Raw genomic sequence first — 26,939 nt, 5'->3', positions numbered from 1 at the left:
ATTCGGAGTAGAGGTCAGGGCTGGAGACAAAAAGTTGGGAATCTTAACCATAACGATATTTAAATTCATGGGAATTGAGGCAGTCACTTAGGGAAAAAGCATAAGAGAAATGTCTCAAGGCCAAGCCTTGAGGAATCCCAGCATTTAGGTTGGATAGAGGAAAGGGAGCCAAAAGGGGGAGTGAAGAGTGGCCGATGAGGTGGGGGGAAAACCAAGAGGGCAGTTGAGTGAGGATGGATGCTCTCCTCCTTCCTAGGGGTAAGAACACATATGAAGAGCAGAGAGTACACTCGGGGGTGGGGGGAGAAGCCCTAGAAAGAGGCTTGGCTGGAGGTGAGGCTCTGTCCAAGTCTTAAAGGGTCTGTAGGAGTAATCCTAGCACAGATAGGGGGGAAGTAGGCATTTTCTAGGCAGAGAGAACAGGTTTGACCAAAGTCCTGCAGACAAGGAGCAGGGGAATGAATATTCGAGGAAGTTACGAATTAGAACAGGAGGAGAGGATGAGCAACGAGGCTTGAGAAGTGGGCAGGAACCACCATATCACAAAGGGCCTTCCATGTAATAGGGCTGGAGGACCTCTTATTCCTTATTATCAAGGTAATAAGATGCTCATAGAAAATATGTGAAATCAAGAAGTCAAAAAGGAAACCACTTCCCAGAGATCTTGTTATCTATCTTCCTACACATTTCCTTACATAGTTGAAACTCTGCATGTTTTACAGCTTTTTGTTTTTATATGTTTTGCTTAAGAAGTTTTGTTAAACACTTCTTCATGACACCAAAGGCTTCATAAACATTTTTAATGACTAGACAGTATTTCATAACGTAATCAAAACAAATTAATTCCTTTAATGTTCTGTGTTTATTTCCAACATGTCAAACTTACACAGTATGCTTTAAAATATTTTTGCATTTTACACAAATTTCTTTTAAAAATCCTTGGTAGACGTCAAATGGCTTTCTACAGAACTTTCGCAATTTACTCTTGGCCGATTTCTGCTTCAGATTGTTTAGAACAATCACCATGGATGCGGTGTGACGACTGGATGGGGGCGGGCTGGGGGGTGGAGACCGGTGTGGTCGCGGTGAGAGGACCTGGGCGTCCCGCAGTCCGGCTACCGGCGTGGGACGTAGCCTGGGAGCTCGTCAGAAACGCAGAACCTCAGGTCCCAGTCCAGACCTACCTATTTCGAACCTGCATGTTAACCAGATGCCCAGACGATTCCTCTGCCCATTCAAGTGTGAGAAGCACTGATCTAGAGCAGTGGTTTCAAATTGCACACTTAGAATCACCTGGGGAGCTTTAAAAAATTCCAACATCCCGGTTGCACCCCCATTCCTATCAAATCTCCGAGAGTGAGACAAAAAAACAAAGCCTGCAAATGATCCCAACGTGCAGCCAATTTTGAGAACCTGTGATCTAGGGGCGTAGGGTGGACGGAAACGTAAAAATGGCTTATTGGGCTCAGGTGGCTGAGGAGCAGGTATGAGAGAGAAACGTACTCTGCACCGCATAGCTCCGCTCTGCGTTTGCACTTTTGCACAACGTACACGTAGCGCCCGTGTAGAAGAACTAACAAGCGTGGGAAGGCCTGATGTCGGTACCCTGAATCAGGCGCTAAGCCAGCCAGGCCAGGGCAGGTGGCCCTTCACCTAGGCGAGGGCTCCTCGGCCCCGCGCCCCGCCCCTCCGAGCGCCGGGAGGAGACTTGGGGCGCAGGCGCACTCGCCGCCGCGGCTGTGTCGGCCTCCGCTGACGTCAGGACGCCTCGCGGGTTAGTCCCCCGCCCCGGCCCCCGAGTTCCGCGCGGGCCGGGCTGGGGCGGGGCGTCGAGCCAGCTGAGCTATCCGGTCAGACCGCGCCAGTTTGAATGAAAGCTCCTCAAGATGGCGGCGGCCGGGGCCGAGGCGCGAGGAGGTGAGGGCTGGAGAGCGGCGCCCCGCACTGTCCCCCGTCCTCTGGGCAAACTCCCGAGGCCCGGGAAGCGGGGCCGGGACGCGCGGGCCGGCCGGAGCGCGACGCGGCGAGACGCCGCCTCCCGCGCCACTGACACCGCGGCCCCCAGACGCGCGCCGCGGGCTCCTCCCTGCCCCCGGCCCCTGACCCTCCTCGCGGCTCGGCCCGCCCGCTGCCCGCAGTCCCCTCCCGCGCCCGACCCCCGCGAGGCCCGGCCCGCGCGCCCCGCTGCCGGCCCGCCGACCCGGCGGCCCGGCCCCCGCCGCCTGCCGCGCCCGAACCCCCTCCCCGCGGGAAAGCCGTGCGGGGGCGTCCGGGCGGCCCCGGCGGATCCCGGCGCGGCTCGAGGTCCGCGGGCACGCTGGGGGCGCGACTCCTTTGTGGTGGTTTGAGCGGGACGTTTGCGGTCGGGCTGGCTTCGGAACTGGGGAGCGGGAGGACCCCGGTGGGGTGAGTGTGACCTCAGTGTCAGGAGCGGAGAGAGGTCGGGGCAGAGGTGTGAAGGCTAAGCGAGGAAATGAGTGAGGATGCACCCCAATGCGGACGCACCGGGAGGGGCGGTTCCCCGTTGCAGAGAACCCCAGTAAGTGGGTACTGGCGGCGGCAGCCCCTGGCTTACGGGAATCGGTTTCCCCCCCCCCCCCCCCCGGGAACTTGCGAGGTATTTATGTGGACGCCGAAGAATTCGGTGCCGAACGTGTGTTTGTGCGCGCGCTGAAGGACGGGAACTTTCACTGCCTTCTAGAATTGAAAGGTATTTCCCAGCGCTGCGCCTCTCTGCGTGGATTATGGATTCATTACCCCCCAACTTTTCCTCCGCTGGGGGTTACTGTGGAACTAGTGTCAAGTTTTCGTGGTGGTCATGTAAATATTTAATCTTACCAATGAATTCTTTTTCTGCCGCGGGGGTGGGGGGTTTGCAGTTTTTTATGTTCCAAGTTTTCTTATTCCCCAAAACAGCGTTTCCGTGGAGGGTCGCGTCTTGAATCCTCGTGTTACGCGGACTGGGTGAAAATGGTAGGAACGGCAGACAAACCCACGTTGGGTAGATAGTCCAGAGGAGCCTCCTCTGCATGTGATCAGCATAGTGAGGTTACCTTTTACACAAAACATCCTGAGGTTATTTCAATAGAAGGGACTTAAGGGGTCGTTTCTATTCTGCCACTCCCCTCCCCCCAAACCACCACTCCAAAACCAGCAGACTCTCCCCCCACCCCCAGATATTTTGGGGGAAAATCCTTTTCACTTTCTTGGTCTAGAATCATGCGTCCTTTTTTGGAAGGGGTTGGGGGCGCGTGTGGAAATGGTACTTCAGGGTTTCTGACCGTGAAATCCCTGTGTGAGGTGGGGAGGGCGAGGGGAGATTATAGGAAGAACAGCTGTTCTCTCCTCCCTGGAAATTACCTCCAACGCAAAAGGTTATCACCACTACCTTGGAGAGCTACCAAGTAAAGCCTGCGTTTACTGATAAATTTTGTTTGGTAATCCCAGTTTACTCCAACCCTGCCATTTTTTTCAGCGAAGCTGAAACCCAGAAAGATGGAAAGCTCCCTAAAATCATGCAGCTCGGTGGCCTGGCGGAGGCTGGGGCAGAGGACCTCTTGATCCTCTCTGGTGCTTCTCCTAGCGCTAGCCATAAAGCCACGTTCATTACCTGTTTCTAAATATCAGTTTGTGTTAACATACTTTAAATGCAGCATGGTAGCATGCTGTTTCCAGGAATTTGAGGGTAAAATCTTCCGCAGCACAGTTAGTTACTGGCTTCTACAAGGTTGATCATGAGGACGGCTGATTTTCTTCAAGCTTGGTGTGTGGATTACGTACATTGAATACTCTCTGTATTGTCATTCTTGGCTTTGAAAGCAATACAGGAGATGAGTAGTAACAAAACTCAATATACTCTCCGTTGTTTTATTTTAACTCCTGGGTTTATTGACCTTGATAATAATACATTGCAGCATGGGCAAAATCGGAGTTAAAATTTTATGCAGCCTTCCAAAATGGGAAAAGTAGGCCATGTGATGTATGAGTATGTAACTATAGAATTAGATTTCAATTAGATTTCAGTTCTTATTGTTCAACTAAGAATCTTACATTGTTACTTTTTAACAATGTAAGATTATTTTAAAATATATTTGAGATGTATTTCTAACAATAGTGAGTGTGTCCTTGAGATATACCTTTTATTAAATGAGCAATTCTGTGTAGAATACAATGAAAAAGTCAAAAATATTATCTCGACTTTTGCATCTATGTGTAATCTTATGCAAGCTTATAGACATAAAACATTTTGTTCACGGGGCCTAGTAGAAATTGGCATCAGTTAAACATGTAGGGTAGAGACCCATGAGAAGATCCAGGAAGACCAATTTACCAAAAGAGTTCTTTAATGGTTAACTTTTTCTTAAAGACGTGTACATGGTTTCTTGTCATGTGAATTTTTAGTCTTATAAAATTGCCAGTTGAAGGGTGGGGATATAGAGGTCTTGAGTTTTCCCCTTTTTTTTCTTTTGGTTTTTTGTTTTGTTTTATTTTAATTGAATAGCTATTTCACTAGTAAAGAATTCTATTTTCTTATTGTAGCTTGGTGTGTGCCTTGCCTAGTTTCACTTGATACTCTTCAGGAATTATGTAGAAAAGAAAAGCTCACATGTAAATCGATTGGAATCACCAAAAGGAATCTAAACAATTATGAGGTGGAATACTTGTGTGACTACAAGGTAGTAAAGGTAAGGCAAATATCTAGACCCTTAAAAGAGACCTAATCAGACTTCAATTCAGTATTTCATATTTCTGTGACATAAAAAGAACCTTAAAAGTAAGCAGAACTCTTCTTAATGGTTAAAATTCTTGGCCATAATAAAGTTATATGTCCTATCATCTGTTTTGCCAAATAACATTGAGAGGATTTTGAAGCATAAAATGTTCTTACATTAGAATATTTCAAGGTGCTTATATCAATATCATTCTACATCCAACTCTTGATTATCTCCAGGTGGATTACCAGAGCAAATGTTTTATCCGAGATTGGCTTCTCCTGTCATTCATTTTGTTCCTGAATCATATTTCCCCACTATCACCTGAGATGAACCTAGAAATTCAAGCCAATTTTAGTGTTACTGAATCTCCTCAAGAAGCATCACCGTTTGTGTTTCCTGCCATCCTGTCAAACTCCTGATAGTAGCGAGGTTCTGTTGTGCAATAGAATGGCCTGGAGTTCACAGTCATTTCTAGGCTTCGTCTAGTACCTCGTGACTTCAGCTAAAAGTCATTTAACTTCTCTGGGCCTCACTTTGTTTCTGTTCCTCTACAGCGTTGTTCTTCAAGAAGCTCTATCAATCTAAACCTTACAATATATTTTTGAGTAATTCACCTTTCTGTAGCCTACTTCCTCTACAAGAACTCTGTTTTAATTAATTAATCTGTCAATTCTTGCAGATGAATGAATCAGGAATCCTGTTTAATTCTTTGTTTTCCTTCTTTTTCATCCTCCATATGGATTCAATCATTAAATCCGATTCTTCCTTTGAAACATCCATCTTCTTTTGGTATCACTGACTTCCCCACTCATTGGGATTTTATGATGAAGCATTTCACCTACACTCTCAGCAGCCTTCAACCCCAAAACAACCCTGTCATCTGCCAATTCAGTTTATAAACCCTGGCCTGACCAGTCTAGCCACAGGTGTCATATAATCACACTTCTTTGTTCCGTTACATATTATTTCTATTCTTGCACTGCTCAGTTCTACTTGACAAGCTTTTTATCTTTTGCTTGCTTCTTCCATTTTTGTCATCAGTTTTCCCAAATTTTATTACTTTTCTGGACTTCTGACTCTATCCCTCACCCTCTCATATTCAGCTGCAGACTTCTGCTTCATTGGATCCTTCAAGGATGAACTCTCAACTTACCTTCACACAAGTTATCTGTATCTTTGTTCATTCTTTCAGAGGTGTCACCATTTTTCTTTTTTCTTCCTACCCATCCCCTTTAGGACTTTGCTTAATCTCTGATGTCTTTTTTGTATCAAGCACTGTTTTTCCACTGCTTTATCTTAATCAATAAACCTATTCAGATCTTCCTTAACCTTCAGAAATCTTTCTTAGGTCTTGCCTCCCCACTCAAGCATTTCCTATCTTTTCATTCTACTTCATTTCCCATTAACTTTTTAAAAACGGCTTCATTGACATATAATTCACATACCCTACAATTCACCAATTTAAACTGTACAATTCAAAGCTTTTTGTACCCTCAGAATTATTCTAAAATTGGTTGTGGAGATGGTTGCACATTTTCATTACCCTAAAAAGAAACCCCATACCGCTTAGCCATCACCCCCCAAACCTCCCCATCTCTTTTCCCCGCTAACCCTAGGCAGCCACTAATCTACTTTCTGTCTCAATAGATTTACCTATTTGGACATTTCATATAAATGGAATCGTACAATATTTATGTGATCCTTTATGATTGGCTTCCTGCATTCAGCATAATGTTTTCAAGGTTCATTCATGCTGTAGCACGTATCAATACTTCATTCTTTTTTATTGCCAAATATTCCATTGTATGGATATATCACATTTAATTTATCCATTCATCGCTTGATGGACATTTGGGTTGTTCCTGTTTGGGGACTATTATAAATCATGCTGTTATGAACATTCATGTACAAGTCTTTGTGTGGGCATTTTTTCATTTCTCTTGGATATATACCTAGGAGTTGATTTGCTGGGTTATATGGTACCTCTATGTTTAACCATCTGAGCAACTGTCAAACTGTTTTGCAAAGTGACAGCACCATTTTACATTCCCACCAGCAGCGTATGAGGGTTTCAATTTCTGCATCTTCACTAATACTTGTTATTATCTGACTTTCTGATTATAGTTGTCCTCGTGGGTATGGAGTGTCTCATGGTTTTGATTTGCATTTCTCTTATGGCTAATGATGCTGAGCATCTTCTCAAGTGCTTACAGCTGTCGGTCCGCAGCCTGTTAGGAACCAGGCCGCACAGCAGGAGGTGAGCGGCCGGGGAGTGAGCGAGGCGTCACATGCCGCTCCCCGCCGCTCGGGTCACCGCCTGAACCGTCCTCCCCCTGCCCCCTCCCCACCTCCCCACCCCCCCACCCCAATCCATGGAAACATTGTCTTCCACGAAACCGGTCCCTGAGGCCAAAAAGATTGGGGACCGCTGCTTATAGCCATTTGTACATCTTCTCTGGAGAACTGTCTATTCAGATCCTTTACCTAGTTTTTTAAATTGGGCTGTTTGTCTTTTTATTATTGAGTTGTAATAGTTCTTTGTGTATTCTAGATAGTCCCTTATCAGATACACAGTTTGCAAAAAATTTCTGCTGTAGCTTGCCTTTCCACTTGTTACTGACTTTTTAACCCTCTCTGTTCTGATTGACGGCTGTCAGTGGCCTCCTCAAGGCCAAACTCGAGGACCTCAGATCTTACTGTGCCACTTTGCAACACCTAACACTGTTGGCTACTCTTTTCTTCTCTGAAACTCTTGTCTTGGAGAGACTGCCTAGGTTCTGGTTCACATTCTGGTCCTACCATGTACCAGCTGCGTGACCTTCAGCACATCACGTAGGTTCTCTTTCCTTCGCTGCTTCCCGTATGGGATGAGGATCATTACGGTACCGTCTCGTAGGGCTACTATGAGCAGAGACTGACCTGTGGTGGTCACGCCGTAGAGGTGTGTACTGTAATCATTGTTACTCACCTCTATCTACACTTCTTTTCGCCACCAGTTTTTCTTACTGTTCTTTCTGAATCTCCTTTACAGTCTCTTACCTGTCCTTCTGAAGTGTTAATACATAGTCTCCAAGGCTCTGTCCTTGGCCCCCTTCTCACCTTGAAGCTGCTCTGTAGATGACCTCTTTCCCAGTGGTTTCTACTTATATCTGTCTATTTGGCTCATGACCCTCAGATCTTTGTGAGGCATTGACTTCTTTCTGAGCTTCATTTCAAGCTGGACACCCTACAGGTACCACATTCAACGTATTCAAAACTGTATGCGTTTTCCTCCCTCAAATCTGTGTCCTGATCTAGTGTTCCCTACCTAGTTTGACAGAATCATAATACTCCCAGTTACCTAACCTTATAATTTCATACTTTTTAAATTCTTCCTTCCTCCCTACCCTCTAAATCTAATAGGTCATCAGATTATGTGGTCTCTACCTCTCTGTCTTTTCCTGTTCATTCCTGTTATACTTTGACAGACAGAGTAAGTTACCAAGGAGTCTGTGCTTACATTGAAGGAGCTGCCAATTTTCTTTCTTATACTACAGAATTCTGAGTATTATAGTTCAGTTTGGGTAACTTTTGCTACTAGTTTCTCCTTCATCCTTCTCCTTTTGGTTTCTTGCTTTGGAATAAGCACCCTTTGCACACTTATGTCCTCCTACAACCCACTTATATTCCTCACTTCTTATCCTGCCTAACACAGATAACTGAATCTGTAAGCCAGTATTACTTGAACGTACCTCTACCTTTTCTGTCTGTCTGTCTCTTTTATGTTCAGGGCAGGTGAAAGATCTTAACACCCTATCCTTTTCTCATATGTTCCCCTCCATTTAGCTCATGAAAGACACTGTCTCAGTACCATAGTCTTCAAAGCCATTACAGTTGTTTCTGAAACACAGCTCTGATTGCGTTAGGACCTTCCTTTAGCCCTTTAAATGGCTCCCTGGTGTCTGCCAGTCTAAGCTGAGACCCTTTGGACTAAGGCTGTTATCATCTGGCCACCAGCCCCCTTTACAGCTTGTAACATACCCTACTTGTAACATATCCTACTTGTATGTTCTCTTGTAACATTTCCTACTTCCTTACCACATTGATATACTTGTAAATTCTTCCATGTAGCTAAGGTTTACTGAGTGTCTACTAAGAGCTGAGCACTCTTGTAAGCATTGAGAGTTTAGCTGAAAAACAAACATAGCTTATATTCCAGTTTCTGAACACATCATGCACCTTTGTGCCCTTTTGCTTTTCTCCTCCAGTTCCCTCTTTGAAATATTGTTTCCCTTCTCTCCTTGCAAAATCCTGCATGGCCTGCAAAGTTCAACTGAAAGGTTACCACCAACCATAGAGCCTTCTTCCCTTCCCCACCTCTAGCAAAATTAATTGCTTTATATTCAGGACTTGTAAAGCACTGTTCTTGTCATTATTCTAGAGCTGTTCACATTTTGTAGCTTTGTTTCATACCTGCTGAACTGTCAACAATTTGAGGGCCAGGACTATGTCTTACTATAGCCCCTAGTACGTAATGGGTATTTAGTTCATGGTTGATGAATTGAACTGGGTTTTGCGTCAGTGATTTCTCCAGTCCTCACCGTCACTATTAGACTAGACCTTCATAGCTTCACGCTTAAATTATAGCAGCAATTTATTGACTAATATCTCCTGTTTCATCTTTCTGTCGTCTCACTCAATAAACATTTGAGTGTCAGGTACTACATTAGGCAGTGGGAAAATAAAGTTTCATGAGAAACTGTCCCTAACCTTAAGGAACTCATAGCCCAGTGAAAAAGATTGACAAGTAAATCACCCAATGCAATAGTATAATAAGCGCTAGGGCAGACATCATGATGTGGTCTGTGGGGGGTATGCCTGGGCTGGTCAGAGAAGGCTTCCCAGAAAAGATAGTATCCAGCTGGGGCCTGATAAGATGAGTAGAGTCTTTCCTTAAGGCCTTAACAGAGAGAATGGGGTGGTAGGATCTGGAAGTGGGAGACAGTGAGAGATGAGTAGAGGAACTCCAGCCGTCCTGCAGCAGTGGGGAGTCATCTGAACGGTTCTGAAAAGAGTGACACTATCAGATGTGCAATTCAGAGAGTTTTCTCTGCAGTGAGGAACGTGGCTTGGCAGGGAGGGGAATGACGTGTGTACAGCTTACACTTTCTGAAAGGCTGCTGCAGTAATCTGGGCAAGAAGAGATGGTGCTTGAACTAAAGTAGTAACAATAAAGATGAAGATAAGTCGGTGATTTTTTGAATTATAGCGGATGTGAAATTTAAGTCTGTGGTTTAGTGGTCAGGGGGTTGGCTGGGGATCCAGCAGTGAGGGCCCCACATCTAGGAAAGCTTGCCATGGCGTGGACAGTAATACTGTTCACCAAGACCCAGGAATATAGGAAGATGAGGCTCAAGGAGGATTAGCATAGGAGGACTAGATTGAAGTTGGAGAAGAAGGTTGAGAACATTTAAGTGTAAGACGACCAGTAGATAGTTGGAAATGTGGCTCCAAATCAAGAGTGAGAACTAAATGGAAGCATTGTTCTTGAGGCGATTGGCAAGAAGATGGGGATTGAAGCCCCAGGACTGGGTACAGTTACCCCTTCGTTAACTCTGCAGATATTTCTCCAGTGTTCTACCATCTACCATGTCACACGCTGGGCACTAGCAATCTCAGCAGAGAATGACATAGAGGTGTGGTCCCTGATATCATGGGGTTTATCTTTCAGTGAGAGTAGAAAAACCTTAAATAGCATTGTACAAAGGACTTAATTATAGTTGAGGTAAGGCTAATGTAACAGAAGGCTCTAGCTCATCCTGGAGAGAGTAAGCAGGTGTCCATGAGGAACTGATGTTTAAACTTAGTACTAAAGGGTGAAAAGATAATGGGGGAGGGTATTGAGTCAGAAGAGAGCCTGACTCCTTTAAGGAATTTGCAGTGTGAGTGGAACATAGAGGGACTGAAACGAGGCTGGAAGGATGGGGCAGGCCCCAGAAAGTGCATCTCCTTGTAGGCCAAGAAGGGAATTTTGGACTTCATCTTAAGGGCAATAGGGAAATATTTTGTAGTTTTGAGCAGGGGAGTGACTTGGGGAGAGAGGTGTGTTGAAAATATTACTCTGGCTCTTGCGCCGTGAGTGGATTGAAAGGATAAGAGCCCATTGCAGTGATCCAAGCAAAGAAAACGGGTGAAGAGCCAGGACTGAGGAACAGTAAGTGGTACTCACAGGAAGAACTGTCAAAGCAACTGAGAAAAACTGGTGAGAAAGGTAGGAAGAAAATCAGAAGAGTAAACATGGCAGCCCGAGGAGGAGATAATGTCAGCAAAATAGAGTCGTACCCAGTGGGTCAAAGAAGTATAATCCTCCCTCTGGATTGAGCAATGCACGGGTCATTGACACCCTTAGAGCGTTTCTGTGGTGTGGATAGAAGAAGCTGAAATAGAATGAATTAAAGAATTAGTTGGAGGTGAGAAAGTAGGGTCAAGTGGTATGGGCAACTCTTTCAAGAACTCTAGCTTTGAAGAAGGGCTATGTAGGGTCTAAGGGTGTTTATAATTTTTAATTTTTAAAAATATCCGAGTAGATAATATGATTTTAAAAATTGAATGTTATAAAGCATCTTATACTGAAAAGAAATCTTCCACCCCGTGAGCTTAGTCTCCGATCTCTGAACTTTTAGTAATTTATCATATCTTTTCGAGATCCCTTACCTATTCAAGCATTTATATCTCAAAGGAGGTTTAGTTTAATTTTGCCTTTAAAAAATAAGGGAGATTCAGGTGCTAGTGAGGATCAGGAGAGAGCCAGAAACTGGAGAGACAGGAGAGGGGAGTAATTGACGGAGGAAGGGCGTCTCTCCTGGTGTATCTGTGGCCCCCCTTCTTGTTTAGTTCCACGTTCAGGGTCACGTGCTACTGAAGATAACGGGGGAGGCGGTGAGATAGGGACCCCCGAGGGAAGTGGAGGAGGTCTGACGTAGCCAACTCGGGAAGTGGGAAGAACGCTAGCTGGGGGGACACCCGGGTGGTTACCATGACGCGCTCACGTCGGGGTCCAGTGGAGCTCCAAGGACGTAAGTTGTGGCAGTCCCAGTGCTGTGTGATGTGTCTGTGCCATGTTCTTGCCATGTCACCCCTTCACACAGAGAAATTTCTGACAAAACTGTGGGTGCTCTTTACTAACATCCTCAGCTTATCAGTGGGGAGCCCCCGTGCACATCGGTGGGCCTTCTCCCTTAGAGATCAAATAGTAAAGAAATACTACCCAAAGCTTTGACTTCTTAAAGTATCCAGACCATTCTATGTCTCTAGGACTACCACTATACTGCATGGCACATACTAACAACATATCCACATATAACAATAGAATCATACTCCTGAAAGACTGATTGCACTTAAGAGTGGTTTGTTAAGAACTGAAATAACAGAAATCATTAGACTGAAACCTGAATTTTAGAGACCAGGAAAGCAGAGCTCCAAGAGGGACTTCTCCAAGGTCATGTTGTTCATTTGTGTCCGTCTTGGGCCTCTAACCCAGGCCCCCAAATTCCTACCCTCTGTCGGTTACTGGTATGGAAATCTAGTGACTTTCCATTGACCGTAATAGTTCTCAAACTGTGTTCTCATGGAACACTGGGATTTTCATAATCAGATTCAGGCTATTCTACCACTAATATTGAATATTGTGATTACTTCAAAACTTGCAGGGGAAAAATAGCTAATGGGAAGGCAGATTTTTATTGTTCTTTTTTGTGCCCCATATACATGTATTCTAAAGTGTTTGTGCTCGCTACCACGTACCGGCTACAGACAGCAGATGACAGAACAAATATTGAAAAGCCATGAATTGCTATCTCCAGGTTAAGTTGAACAGCCTGTATTTCTTTTAAGGATTCATATCGTTACTGTTGTGATTTTTATATTGCATACGTGTTGGTAGTCGTATTTTTCGTTATACATTCAGAAACATTTAGTCAAAGCCTAGGATATAGTAGGGAATTGTGCTTGGTTCTGGGGCTGCAAAGAATAAGATTCTTTCCTTCCCCACAAATGGCTTATAGCTTAGATTAGAAATGGGAACACGAGTTGGCAGTAATCAGAGGCAGGGAAGACTTCACAGGAGAGATGACATTTGAGCTGAGTTTTAAAGATGAAGTAGGTTTTTCTACACATAAAAGAAGTGTTCAGTAGACAGATGGAAGAAGACATTCTAATTAGAAATAACTGTGTGAACAAAGCAACAGAAAAGTATGAACAGGCCTGGCATGTTCAGTTACTAACAGCAGTTCAGTGTGGCTGGAGGGTGGTGTGTGAATGGGGCCATGTTGGAACATTGAGTCAGGGAGGCATCAGGGACCCAGTCAAGAATGATCTTTGTTACAATAGGAAGTTTGAGCTTAATTCTTTAGGCAGTGGGCGAGCCATTAAAATTTTTAAGCAAGAAAATAACAGAATGGCTGGCACTGTGGATTTTTTGTTTTTATAAGAAAACTACACGTTAGTAGAGAAGGACAGAGTGTGGAGTGTTATCAGTCTGGTGGCAGGGAACCGGTAGGAGATCAATGTCCTAATCCAGGCACGGCTGAAGGCTTGCAGGAACGGGCGTTCTGGCGAAAGAGCTGGGCCAGAAGAAGCATGTGGAGAAACTTGGTGATGGGTTGAGAGGAAGGAAGAGGTGAGACTGACCTGGTTTGCGACTTGTGTGACTAGGTAGATGGGGGTAAGGCTGCCATTGATGGGGGGAATACAGGGAGAAACCATTCAGGAACAACAGTGGCGAGCTCCGTGTAGATAGATTGATTAAGAACCTGTGGGACAGACATCCAGTAGGCTATTGACTATATGGGGTTGCAGCTAAAATTTTGGGAGAATCAGCATACAGTTAAAACCACTGGAGTGAAGAGGTTGCCCAGAGAGAACATTTGGAGCAAGAATTCTTAGTCTGGAATCCACATATCCTGAATTTACCCGTTGTATCATACATGTGACTTTTGATAGGGGAAGGTCTGTAGCTTTCTTCAGATTCTCAAAAGAGATGAACACTTGTTTAGTGTGAAAAGGGGCCAAAGACAGAGCCCTGAGTGTCTGCATTGTGTAAGTGCAGTTCCTAGTAGACAAGATGGAATTAAATGTATTTACATTGAATGAAGCTCCCCACAGAAACACCATGGTTTCTAAGAATTGTAAAAACCATTGGCCTACAATAAAGTCAGGTGTTCAAAGCTGTCCGAAATTTGCTCTTGCCTTGCCGTTACAGTTTTCTCTCTCGCTTCAGTGTTCTAAACTTTAAAGCTGGCTAAGTCCATCTCTTCACTGTTTTCTGGATGCTTCATGCAAGTCTTAGCTCCAAGCTTCTGCTTGTGTTTTTCATCCTGCCTGCCCTGTGCCCTACCCGACAAATGCTATCAATCTTTCACAGTGTAGTTTGTTCTACTTCCTCTGTGGCTTTTTCTCATTGACCTATATTGATCTCCCTCTGTGTATTTTAGTGGTATCTATTGTCTTATTTGTTTTGGCATTTAAAATTGTACCACCTTGCACTGCTACTTATTTTACACACTATTGCCTTCCTTTCCCAGCGAGATTTTGGTCCTAAAGGCTAGTATTACCTTGCATCTCATCACACCCTCTAGTGACCGAACTTTCATATGCTCATTATAGATACTAAAATATTTGAATGAATTTAACCTAAGCTAAACATAGTGGGGAAAATGTCTTGAAGAAAAAAATTAATAAGGTGCATTCCAAATTATACAGGAATGATTAACAGATCATTTTTATGACTCCACTCCATTTCTATAGGTAATCAAGAGTTGATTGCATATCTGAATAAGATACTGATATCCTATGAGACTTAAGAAATTTTTGACTTTTATTTGAAATTTTAGGGTATTGAAGTAATTGAATTTGTTAAGTCAAACTGATTTTTCTGTATAAAATTATCTTATTTTTCAAAATGGAAAGATCTTTTTTGGATTTTAAAAGTAAAACAAGGCTTATAAAATAAAAGGAGTCTACAAAATAGAAATAAAATGTTACTAATATTTCTGTAGCACTCATGTTTTCGAAGCATCTTTACCATCCGTAAATTAGGTAGGTACAATGTGATTAACATATAAAACTTGCAAGCGACTCATCATAAAACAATATATTATTTGGAAGTTGACTGCAGTGGCATAGTGTTTTTAGTTTTGCTGAGTGATAATTTAGCTTAATCATCTGACTTGAAGCCACCATGTCTGTTTCTTTCATTGTTTGCTGGTAACTTTGGTATAACCCAGAGCTATGGTAGGAAAAACTGTAGCAGGGAAAAAAAAAAAAAAAGAGGACCAGGGTTGCATTGCTTTATTTTGGAATCAGAAACATTTTTAACTTTCATAATTAAGGGGAATCGGTAGTGTTAGATACTGCCAAGTGGATCTCATTATTACTGAGCACATGTCTGCCAACAGCAATCCCGAATTGTAGTAGTCACCTCAGGAGGGAGAAATCCATGCTACGTTTTAGTGAGCCAGTATGACTAACACTTCAATATATGTCTAGGCTTTTTTTTTTTTTCCTGGAATCATAGAATATATTTTCATAGAAGTACAGTTTTTGTGCATATGCTCACACCATAATTGAGCCACTTTTTTTTAACAAAACATATTTTGACCATCTTCACAAAGAAGCAAAGGTCTTTTAATTAACAAGCATTACTGCTTATTGGGTAGAATACAATAAAACATCGAGATGAAGATTAGCACTCTCACTAGTCAGGTGACCTCCTGCAAAGCTGCCTCAGTGCTCCTCACCGAATGGTGCCTCCACAGTGCAGCTTATACCACATTTCCTAGACCTGCCAGGCCACTTGGCATTAATAAACTATGACTAGTAAAACATCCTTACTTTATAATAAAACCTTTATTAAAAATTTCAGGGAAAAGCAAATGTATCCCAGTTAAGTTTTTATCAGTATCTATGAATTAAAATAACTAAAAACCGTAGAATGCAGTTTAATCACTTTCATATTTCAGAAGGCATTTTACCCTAGCGCTCGTGGATATATGTTCACTATTCCAGAGAACAAAGACAAAATTGAGAGACTTTACTTGAAAAATTTTTTTCTTACATACACTAGACTACCTTTTTAAAGAGAAACTTAACATAGCATTGCCTGGCTTTAAGGGAAGAAAACGTAGCCAGTCACTGGGGTGGGAAGGCAAGATTTCAGGTACCATGGTGGCCAGCAGCAGTCTGAGGGATAAGTCAAAATATTTGATCTTTGGTACCTTGAGGGCCTGCCACCTAATCCAGCCGTGGGCAAGTCTAAGGTAAGAACTCTCTGGAATTGTGCTGTTCAGTAGAAATATAGTACAAGCTACATATGTATACAGTTGGCCCTATGTATCTCCGGGTTCTGCACCCCAGGATTCAACTAACCCCGGATAGAAAATACTTGAAAAAAATTCCAGAAAGTTCCAAAGCAGAACTTGAATTTGCCATGTGTTGGCAACGATTTATATAGCATTCACATTATATTAGATATTGTAAGTAATCTAGAGATGATTTAAAGTATATGAGTAGGTTATATGCAAATACTGTGCCATTTTACATATGGGACTTGAGCATCCGTGGATTTTGGGTTCCGAGAGGGGTCCTGGAACCAATCCTCTGGTGAATACCGAAGGACGACTATAATTTTAAATTTTCTTGTAACCATGTTAAACAAAATGGAAAGAAACAGGTGAAATTGCTTTCAGTAATACATTTAATTTAACCCCAAATATTATTTCAACGTGTAATCGATATTTACACACTGATTAAGAAATATTTTTTAAAAGTTAACAAATATTTTGCGTTATTTTTTTGTGCTGAGTTGTTGAAGTGCAGTGTGTATTACACTTAGAGCACATCTCAGTTCAGACTAGCCACATTTCCTGTGCTCCGTAGCCACATGCAGCCAGGAATGACTGTATGGGACAGACAGTTCACTCTAGAAAATCTAGGGGATGTGTGCCCAGGACATTGAGAAAAAGAACTTCCCTCATAGCCAGCGTGAAATATGAAATTACGGACCTTAGAGGATGCCTACATCTGTGCTGGCCCAAGCAAGCCACTGACCTGGGTCATAAATTATTCACCTTGGGACAACTTACTTCCATGATCAAGGTCAATATTTTCTGTGTCACTTGATCACTGTTTGGTAACATGTTCATGACTTTCAGTACTTTTATGTTTCTCCAGGTGCGACTCTTTTGTCTGTGGTCAAACATCATGCCATATGTAAATTCTATGCATGGTTTATGTAATATAAAGAAAAACAGTTTTATTTTTATGATTTGTATTTCATCTGCTAGTAACTTGTGACTGTGTATTCTGAACTTTATTAAGAAAAATGATAATGAATACCTTACTCTTTAAGATATTAAATTATTTTCAGTAATTGGGTCTGTCATAATCTGATTTGCATTTTCTTTTATATTTTAAGGATATGGAATATTATCTTGTAAAATGGAAAGGATGGCCAGATTCTACAAATACTTGGGAACCTTTGCAAAATCTCAAGTGCCCATTACTGCTTCAGCAGTTCTCTAATGACAAGCATAATTATTTATCTCAGGTAAAGAAAGGCAAAGCAATAACTCTAAAAGAAAATCACAGAGCTTTGAAACCTGCCATTGCTGAATACATTGTAAAGAAGGCTAAACAAAGGATAGCTCTGCAGAGATGGCAGGACGAACTCAACAGAAGGAAGAATCACAAAGGAATGATTTTTGTTGAAAATACTGTGGACTTAGAGGGCCCCCCTTCAGACTTCTACTACATTAATGAATACAAACCAGCTCCTGGAATCAGCTTAGTAAATGAAGCCACCTTTGGTTGTTCATGCACAGATTGCTTCTTTGAGAAATGTTGTCCTGCTGAAGCTGGAGTTCTTTTGGCTTATAATAAAAATCAACAAATTAAAATCCCACCTGGCACCCCCATTTACGAATGCAACTCAAGGTGTCAGTGTGGACCCGATTGTCCCAACAGGATTGTCCAAAAAGGCACGCAGTATTCACTTTGCATCTTTCGGACCAGCAATGGCTGCGGCTGGGGCGTAAAGACCCTTGTGAAGATTAGGAGAAGGAGCTTTGTCATGGAGTATGTCGGAGAGGTACGCTCGCTTCTCTCATAGCAGACAGTGTGCGGGAGGCTCATGTTCTTGAGGTGCTGCTTTTACCTCAGTAACAAACACGCTGGGTACATTTTGCTGCTAGTTTTGCTGTTACCGTTTGCAGATATGTACAGACTTCAGGTTTGAGGGAAGGGTTCACTGGCATCATGAGAAATACAAACTTGAATGTGAACAAAAAAAATTAGATACAGTGACAAATGAAGTAGAGTCGTCTTTCAACAAACACCCACTCATAGTCACTGAAACTGGCATTTGTAACTTTGAAAATATGACCACTATTTTTACACAAAAGTCCTAAGAAGAATATCAGATCTAAATACATCCTGACTTGGAAACTTTTAAATTGTAATTTACTTCATCCATTTGACCAAATATGATTAAGTGTAGTTGGCAAAACTCAATTTTGCATCAGCATGAATGATACTGTAGAGTACATGAATGCTTTATGAGCAAGTATTGTAAAATACACATAAAAACATTTATTGCATCCACCGATAAGAAAAATCCAAACTCTTTGCATCTGTAACTCAGCTACAAAGACTATTCTCTAAAATACCAACTACTGAGCACATTTATTTTTATACATATAATGTATATATACAAAAAATAGTATTTACCACATACTATTTTATGCATACTATTCTGAGCACCTTACGTTTCAACTCTTACTAAATTCTCTCAGCAACTCTGTGAGGTGGTAGTATTTCCTCCATTATTACACAGCAGGAAACTGAGGCACAGAGAAATCTAGCAGCTCGCCCAAGGTCACTTAGTAGTAAAGAAGAGCCGAGGTTCGAAACCAAGGCCCCAGAATCGCTGCACTTCACCCTCCAGCACACTCCCTCACACCCGAGTGGTGGGCTCAGCTGCGGCTAGAAAAACATGAGTGTGACTGCATGTCTGGGCTTGCCAAACCAGATATTTTAAAAGTTGTTTGGAATCGGATCACCTTTAGTTATGTGTATTCATCCAGAATTCTGAGGTTAATCTGCATCCCTATTTTGATCCTGAAATTTTTAGATAATGGCAGATTATTATAAATCACTATTCAGAATACTAGACCTTGTATAATCAGATTGTTCTCTTTTTGGTTTAATGAACGCGGCAGCTAAATTTGGTTGACACGATGAATCACTTGAGCCATTTTTGGTTTCTTGAGCTGAGCGTGTGGTCAGGCTGTGTTCTTCAGAGCAGAACTGTATAGATGATGGTTGTGAGCTACAGGATTGCATGAAAACCACCTGTTCTACAAAACTAAACTCTCCAAACAGTTGACTGCAAATTTAACGAAACTTCTCTCCTGTATTTGTAACAAATTTCCATTTGTAACTGTACACAGATTCGTTCTAGGAAAAATATGCCTTCAGAGCATACTGAGAGCATACCTACTTCTAAATTTAGTCCTTTACACTCTGTTATGTCTTACAGAGAGCTGTAGTTGTGTAGCTTTTTTGAACATATCAATAAGTTAGAATGGAAGCTGGGTACTGTTTCAGCTTGCTGGTTGTTGGGTTGTGCTCACTCTCATTTGAACAGTCATACTTCGTTGGCACCACCCGTTCTCCTCTCTTTGATTTCCCTCCTCTGTTCATCTAGCTCTTCTAGAGTAGTTTATATGAATGTTTATTTTGATGGCACTTTTATTTCTTTTTATGCACTTGAAGGCATTAATATGTTAATTAATAGATTTATGGATGGGTGTTTCTTCAGCAATAGCTATATAATATACTATAGTTTTTTCTTTTTAGGTAATCACAAGTGAAGAAGCTGAAAGACGGGGGCAGTTATATGACAACAAAGGAATCACATATCTCTTTGATCTGGATTATGAATCTGATGAATTCACAGTGGATGCAGCTCGATATGGAAATGTGTCTCATTTTGTGAATCACAGTGTAAGAGAGAAAGTATAGACAGGACTAATTAGTACTGTTTTAAAAGATTTTCCATACTTGAGGAATAATTGTCTTTAAATTATATACTCTTTCATTATCTCCAGAGTATTTTAATACAAGGGCCTCTTCTGTTAATTCCTGGTATTATTGCTGTTTTAGGAAAATTCATCGAGGTGCCTACCAAATAACATTCATTTTGCAGGAGTCTTTACATATGTTACTTCATTTACACTTTCCAACAACTTTATGAGATAGGTATTGTCCTCATATAGAGGAGGAAATTAATGAGCAGAGGTAAAAAGTTTAAGAATGAACACATAACTATATGGGTTACAGAAGTTAACACAGCTAAATTTAGGATATACAACTAAAGAAGGGTAGATTGCTGTGTTCTCTTAAAATGTAAACATGTTAACGTTTTTATAAAATTTAAGAATTTCTAGAGTATGAAGTATTTAGGGCTACTTTTCTAAATTATGAATTAGTATTCTCAATTCTTGTTTGAAAAGAACTTAGAATACACTTGGAACCTTAACTCCAGAATCTTATACTCTATAAAAACTATTTCCAAAAGTAAGGGAGTTTAGGAGTTACTGGACACCTCCTAAGTGCTAGATGGATAACATAGTATTAGGCTTGTGAGATTGACATTATCTCTATTTTATAGATTAGATGACATTATCTCCATTTTATAGATTACAAGGAAAATGTGTCTCGGAGCATAAGTTCTATAGCTGACCATATTAGGAGGTAGACCGTGTTAATCTTTTGATGGATTTTATACCAAAAAACTAGTTTATGACTAGTAATGAAATGTCAGGGACCTTCTGACTCCTTTGTTTTCTGGTTTACTTAAATGTTTAATTTTTTCTTAATGATGAAATTGAGATACTCTCCAAATAGATGTATTCTATTCGAGGACAATTAAACGGTTATTTTGATTTCTTAGTACGAGCCACCGGATCTTTCTTGCGTATGCTAGAATTTAGTACTGAGTTCTCAAAATGCTGAATAATTCCAAACAGAAGTTTAAGAAATGAAACCCCATGCAATATGAAATTTGAGCTCTACAGTGCTGATTTGATTTTTTAAAAACAGTTACTCAAGTTCTTTAAATATGCCTTACTAGAGCATGTTTTACTTTTAATTTCAATAATTCTATTTCTATTTCTAGATGTTCTACTTGGGCATTTTTTGAATCTTTCTAGGCTCTTCAATAAACTTTTGATACAGTAGTCCCTCCTTATCTGCAGTTGCACCTTCTGTGGTTTTAGTTACTGGCTGTCAAACATGCTCCAAAAATATTAAAAATTTCAGAAACAAGCAAAAAAAAAAAAAAATGGAAACCTTACTAAAATATTTACAGGTGAAATGATAATGTTACCTAACATTTGCATTAAAATTCTCCAAAAACAATTAAGAAGTTGGGACTAGATGAAACCAGATTGACAAAAATGTTAATAAGCTTTGAAGTTGCATAGTGGATATATGTGGACTTAGTATATTATTTTCTCTAGTTTTATGTATGTCTGAAATTTTCTGTAAGGGAACACAGTATTTTTAAATGTGCATGCCTCAAAGACCTCTAAACAATAAGCAACTAATTTCTAGTAGAACTTAAAACTAATACTTTGGGTAATTAAAGATTTGATATAGCATGTAGAAGAGCTCGTTCATGTCAATTTTACTTCAGTGGGTTCTCATGTTCCTTTCTAGTGTGACCCGAATCTTCAGGTGTTCAACGTTTTCATTGATAACCTCGACACCCGTCTTCCCCGAATAGCATTATTTTCCACGAGAACTATAAATGCTGGAGAAGAGCTCACTTTTGATTATCAAATGAAAGGTATGATTTTCAAATACAGTTTCTTTGGTGGAGTTTCAGTGTGAAGAATCTAATCAGAATAGGAGAAGACCTTAGAGCATCTGAACCAAACTAATGTTAAGGTTTTAAAAAACGAGGCTATAAGAGTTTGTCTTTTTGCTCAGGGCACAAAGCTAATCTGACAGAGCTGATACTAGACTCCCGGTCTCCCTGATCTTGGGCTGAGTAATGCTCTTTCTTCTACAGCATGTTGCTGCCTGCTTTTTTCAGAACTTCCATACAGAAGCTTATTTATTATAACATCTTTTCGCAATAGTACTTGTATTTAAAAAATTTTAAGCCTACATTTCTGAATATTTACTAAAAGATGTATATTCGTAAGATTGACAATATGATTTAAATCACATATGAGCTTATTCCATTCCTAACTGAATCTGGCTTTTAAAGAGAACATTTAATTCTGTTTGCTTTACTGTGACAACATGTGTTTTCTTTTCTTTGTTTTTCTAAGTATGATGCCCTTTACATATTGTTACTGCTTGACCTTGCTTTATGGCTCTTAAGCAATTTATGAAATGAATGCTTGTATATTGGATTTTACTAGTAAGTTTCATCGTTTCACAAATCCATCCTCATAAATATGGACTAAAAACATACACTTTACCTCTTACTAGCCCACAGCATCCTTTCAAGTCAGTTTGTAATGATTCTATCAATTTACAACTGATAGAAAATTTGAAACTCATTAAGAATTGTCTTAACTCTTTCTCCTGTATTTCTTTTTCTACGTATTCAGGTTCTGGAGATATATCTTCAGATTCTATTGACCACAGCCCAGCCAAAAAGAGGGCCAGAACTGTGTGCAAATGTGGAGCTGTGACTTGCAGAGGTTACCTCAACTGAATTTTCAGGAAATAGAACTGATGATGATTATAGTTTTTTCCCTAATGTTGTTACCATTTTTTAAAAATAAGTATTTGGGACTCTTTTCATATTATCAAGATTATACACTATGTTAATTTACAATTCGTGTTTCAAACTATTGGCCAAATGCATTACTGATGCTTCTGAAGAGAGTGACACAGGGTCACATAGGCTAATTTGAAATATACATATTCAGACTATTTACAGATCTGTGTAGAAGTCTGTGTGAATAGAGAAATGCCTCCTTCGGTGTTTAAGTTTTAAACTAATGATGTAACAGTCACTAAGATCAAACATTCGACTTGCCATACACCTTGAATTTAGAGAAATAGAGTTAATTCTTATTGGACAAATATACAAGTTCTATTTTTGTTATTGTCATTCCTGTTTACCTACTTACTACTCATTGTACTTGTATTTGAGACAAATAGGTGATACTGAATTATACTCTATTTTCTACTTTCATTAAAACATTGAGATCTTAATGATATAGAAATTTAAGGTCTAAAATTAAATGTAAAAAAATTTAATTACAGCTTGATTTAATATTTTGAAGCAATCTAGACCACTAGGAGCGGTGGATGTCTGAACCAGTAATTCTAAAAGATTTTTTAATCCCGTAGAAGAAAAATATCCAGAATGTTCTCCCTAAAATTCTAGAATGGCTAGCTGTTATGCTTCTTTGAAAGGATGGGGCGGTTGGGACCAGGAGGGCTTTTTGGAGTGCCAGGCAGCGGAGATGCAGCACTTTAAGGGCCCTCTTGATAACATGAATGAGGCGATCCACGCTGAGCAGCTCTGGTCTCCACAGTAAAACAGGATACCCCCTGAGAGCAGCTGTACGTAACGATAATGTTCCACACGATAATTAACATTACATCTTCTGAATTTCAGGTAATTTTAACATTTCCTTTCCACCAAATTTAATTATTTTTATAATAAATAAAGGGCCTGCAGGCCCTTCTTAAGAAGTGATCTATATTTTGAACTGATACTTATTTTATACATGAACTTTTTTAATGTGCTGAAGCTAAACTTGGCTTGGCCAAAGTGTGTGTCTGAATTATGACCATTTATTACTTGAACTATGAAGACTGAAATGGAATATATTCATTGTTTGGGGGTTTTTTGTTGTTGTTGTTTTTTCCTACGTAGTGAAACCTCAGTCCGGAAAAACGATATTTTCATCTCTTTCTGATCCTGGGACTTCTAATCATGGTGTCCAGCAGGAAGGCGAATGCAGCAGATAAGTCTAAATCTTGGTATTCTTAATTAAGTTCTGCCAGAGCTCCCTGCCCGAGGCTTTAATGACCTACAGTAAGCTTGGGTAAAACTGAACTGACTTTAAGAAAGCAGCACTTCACATCTTAATCCTTAACCTCTTTTTTGGGAGAAGCTACACTTTGTTATATTGCGATCACAGGATTTTGCTCTTTCATAATATGGGGTAAATTGTTTACATGTTTGGAGCCTCAGAGTATATCTATCTGCTCACCAAAATTTGCCGAAGGTGTCAAGGAAAAATATATATTTTTAGTGCCATTTTTTTTCTTTATGAAAAAATAGTCACATGGTGTCAGTGGTAAAAAAGCGTCACAGGTTTACAGGCCAAACTTGCTTTGAATTATAATTCTCACAGGTTCAAAGATGTAATTTTACCATTCTTTTAAAAAAGTCAGTGTTTTACTGTCTAGTGTTTTGATCTTGTTTACTCTCTGTTAAAGAAATGTAAAGCTGGAGGACAAAGGGAGAAAGACTATTTTCGGTAAACCCATTTTGTCTTGTCCTTATTAATAGAAACGTAATGAGCCTTTGAAATTTTTAAATACCTGCCTTACCCTTAAGTTGTTAAAAAGCTGAACTTAAGCAGTAAAATGATAGAAACTATTTAAACGAAGCTGTTAGGAGCTTCAACTATTTTAAGTCGACATTTAGCTTCTTTAGTTTCCTAAGCTGTCAGAATTTGTTCTCTCGATATAAAGCAAATATTCAAGGGTGATATTTAGATCAAGTTGAAACTGTAAATTAATCCACTGTTCAAGTTGTATTGGTACCATTGTTTTCGGTATCTCCAGAAGAGGATTGTGATACACAATTGGTAATCTCAGGGTTTTTTCCCCACATACGCACAAAATCTAGACTGCACTTACTTTTCTTATAGTTCAACAGTTTCTCTCTAGCAAAATAAATTTAGTTTGGCATTTGATTTTCTATTTATCATGGCTTAGCTTTATTTCTGAATATTTTACTGTCATTTCGAGTAAGGCTACAAAAAGGGCAGAAAAATATTGATGTATTCCTGACTACCTGTTATTGAGATTAACCAAAGGTTTATATACCATTCCTTTAAATGTTACTTTTGAGAAAGTCTATTACTGTCATGATTCATGCATTTGAATATCAAAGTAGAATTTTACACTTAGCATAAGGTAGACGGATACTTTTTTAAATTTTTGAGCATTATTATTAGTCACCAGGTACTTAAACATATTGTGCTAAGTACTGCCTGGAAGTACAGAGGAATTTTAGAATTAGAGCTAATAATCTTTGAGCAAGTCTTAAGCCCTTTACCCGTACTCCTGTGCTTCTCATGAGTCTGTGAGGTCGGTACCGTCTTCCTTACAGCAGCATACTGAAGAAACAGGCTTAGACTGGCTAGGGAACCTTAACATCCCCAGGATCATAAACTAAACTTGACTACTTTTAAAATATTTGACCGACTTCAGGCAGACTGTTTTAAAAAATCCATTTCGACTGTTTGTTAGTTTAAACAAACTTCCAAGTCCTGGATTCCTCTCTAAGGCAAATGTAGCTAGCCACTGGGTTTCCTTTGTGACGTATCTTGGTATTTTGAAACTTTTTTTTCACTTCTTCATACGTCACAGTTCTTGAAGTAAAAATCAAGTAGCCACTGTAATTAACCCTGCCCACTTCTATGCTCTTTTTGAGAGGCATTAGTGCATAGTGGTTAAGAGCATGGACTTGGGGGCCTGAAGTGCCTTGTCTGAGTCCTGGCTTCACCCCTTGCTAACTACACGAGCTCACCTCCCTGTGCCTTCGCCTCATCTGTGAATGGGGATAGTAAGTGTACCTACCTCAGAGGGTGGCTGTGAGGAGGAAAGAGTGTGTAAAAGAAGAATTCAGCATTGTCACAGAGTAAGTACCGTACACAAGTATTAGCTGTAGTTATTCTGTACTATAAACCTGTACTTTAAAATATTTGGTGGTCACTACAAGTTTTTTGATCGAAGTCTGTTCTAGTGCTCTTAGCCCTTAAATTCGTTCAGCCAGCGTTTATTATGCCAGACTTGCCTATGAAACAACAATGAAAATGTGGCAGTATGGAATATTAAATTCATGGTGAGATTATAAAATGCTAAGAATATATTCAGAAGAATGTTTACAGGCATGTTTTAAACACCCACCTTGGATCATAAGCTATACTATTTAAAATGAAGTCTTAAATGTCAGTGAATATATACAAATATATGTAGTAGTAACATTTGATTATGTGATGTGTAATTATGAAGTGTAACTAGTTTTTAGAGCCTAAAATTAAAAATGAAGTCTCTGGGTTCCTGTAATAGGCCTGTTGTAGTTATGAGTATTGAACGTTTTGCAGTCCCCACTGGTTCTCTCCAGTGACTTTATATTCACCTTGAATTTAGGTAATGGTACTCATAGGGGAGCTAGGCAAAATGGAATAATATATAATCCTGCCCCAATCATACTGAGTCTGTAGGGTGTATTTCATCAAAAGCTCAGGGTAGCATCTGAGCTAGAAAAAAAGGGGTCAGTGTTCCCTTTAAACTTCACATTCTCGCTTATACACCTCTGCCCTCAGCTACCGTACTATGCTCAGACCAGTCTCTGTTGGTGTACATATTAATAAAACGTACTGTTGAGTTATTTAGGGCAGAGACACTTGCTATAAATTGTGATTCAACATATTCCTCAAAGAACAGTCAGAAAGGAGTTGCACCCTTACTCTCAGCCCTGACCCTTGATAATCACGTCGGTTCCTTCCCCTCATCCCTCTCTGGTGCCAGTTTCTCAGCTGAAATTTGAAGTGTAGTCGTCACTGTCCGGTTTTTCTCCCGTGTAAATGGACGAGGGCTAATTTATCCTTCTGCCAACATTTGGGAATGGAAAATTCCCTTCAGGACAAGTGAGAGGGCTGGCTTCCTGGGTCAACTTGACATTGGTTCCCCTGAACACCCAGTTTATCTTCCCTTCCCGCTGACTCTAAGTCTTGTAACCTTAATTAGTTTTGTGGCTCCAGTATTGATTTTTGGTTTAATTACAATGCAGCATGGTGATATTGCATTTCATTGTTAGTTTAATTGATCCGCAGATTGTTTAGAGACTCTGCTTTTGCTTTCTTAATCTATGAAATATCAGCAAACCAAAGGGTTTATGAATATTTGCTAATAACT

The 26,939-nt window shown here is 40.5% G+C and overlaps 1 protein-coding gene across 3 annotated transcripts; it reads left to right on the top strand.

The window, feature by feature from the left end:
- The first annotated feature begins 1,789 nt into the window (after positions 1-1,789).
- On the top strand, positions 1,790-26,908 carry SUV39H2 (suppressor of variegation 3-9 homolog 2). 3 transcript variants are annotated; one of them, XM_036841945.1, is made up of 6 exons: positions 1,796-1,917; positions 4,540-4,685; positions 17,167-17,838; positions 19,608-19,754; positions 21,471-21,600; positions 22,376-23,031. In XM_036841945.1, exons 1-6 carry the CDS (start codon positions 1,887-1,889, stop codon positions 22,480-22,482), a joined length of 1,233 nt encoding a protein of 410 aa, XP_036697840.1. In that variant the 5' UTR covers positions 1,796-1,886; the 3' UTR covers positions 22,483-23,031. The 3 variants fall into 3 exon arrangements, with proteins under 3 accessions (XP_036697841.1, XP_036697840.1, XP_036697842.1); XM_036841947.1 differs by lacking the exon at positions 1,796-1,917 and adding an exon at positions 2,956-2,973; XM_036841946.1 differs by lacking the exon at positions 4,540-4,685 and having other exon boundaries at positions 1,790-1,917; positions 22,376-26,908.
- Positions 26,909-26,939: the final 31 nt, after the last annotated feature.

This window comes from Balaenoptera musculus, chromosome 2 (assembly GCF_009873245.2).
Source record: "Balaenoptera musculus isolate JJ_BM4_2016_0621 chromosome 2, mBalMus1.pri.v3, whole genome shotgun sequence".
Classification (NCBI taxonomy): Eukaryota; Metazoa; Chordata; class Mammalia; order Artiodactyla; family Balaenopteridae; genus Balaenoptera; species Balaenoptera musculus.
The sequence above is the reverse complement of the archived record's forward strand: the minus strand, read 5'-3'. Positions and strand labels throughout refer to the sequence as shown.

Bases quoted from the DNA above. Each gene is read 5' to 3' on its own strand.
- SUV39H2 (XM_036841945.1), top strand. From the start codon at position 1,887: ATGGCGGCGGCCGGGGCCGAGGCGCGAGGAG. The intron at 17,839-19,607 runs GTACGCTCGCTT...TTTTCTTTTTAG, and splicing joins TCATGGAGTATGTCGGAGAG to GTAATCACAAGTGAAGAAGC. The intron at 21,601-22,375 runs GTATGATTTTCA...CTACGTATTCAG, and splicing joins TTTTGATTATCAAATGAAAG to GTTCTGGAGATATATCTTCA.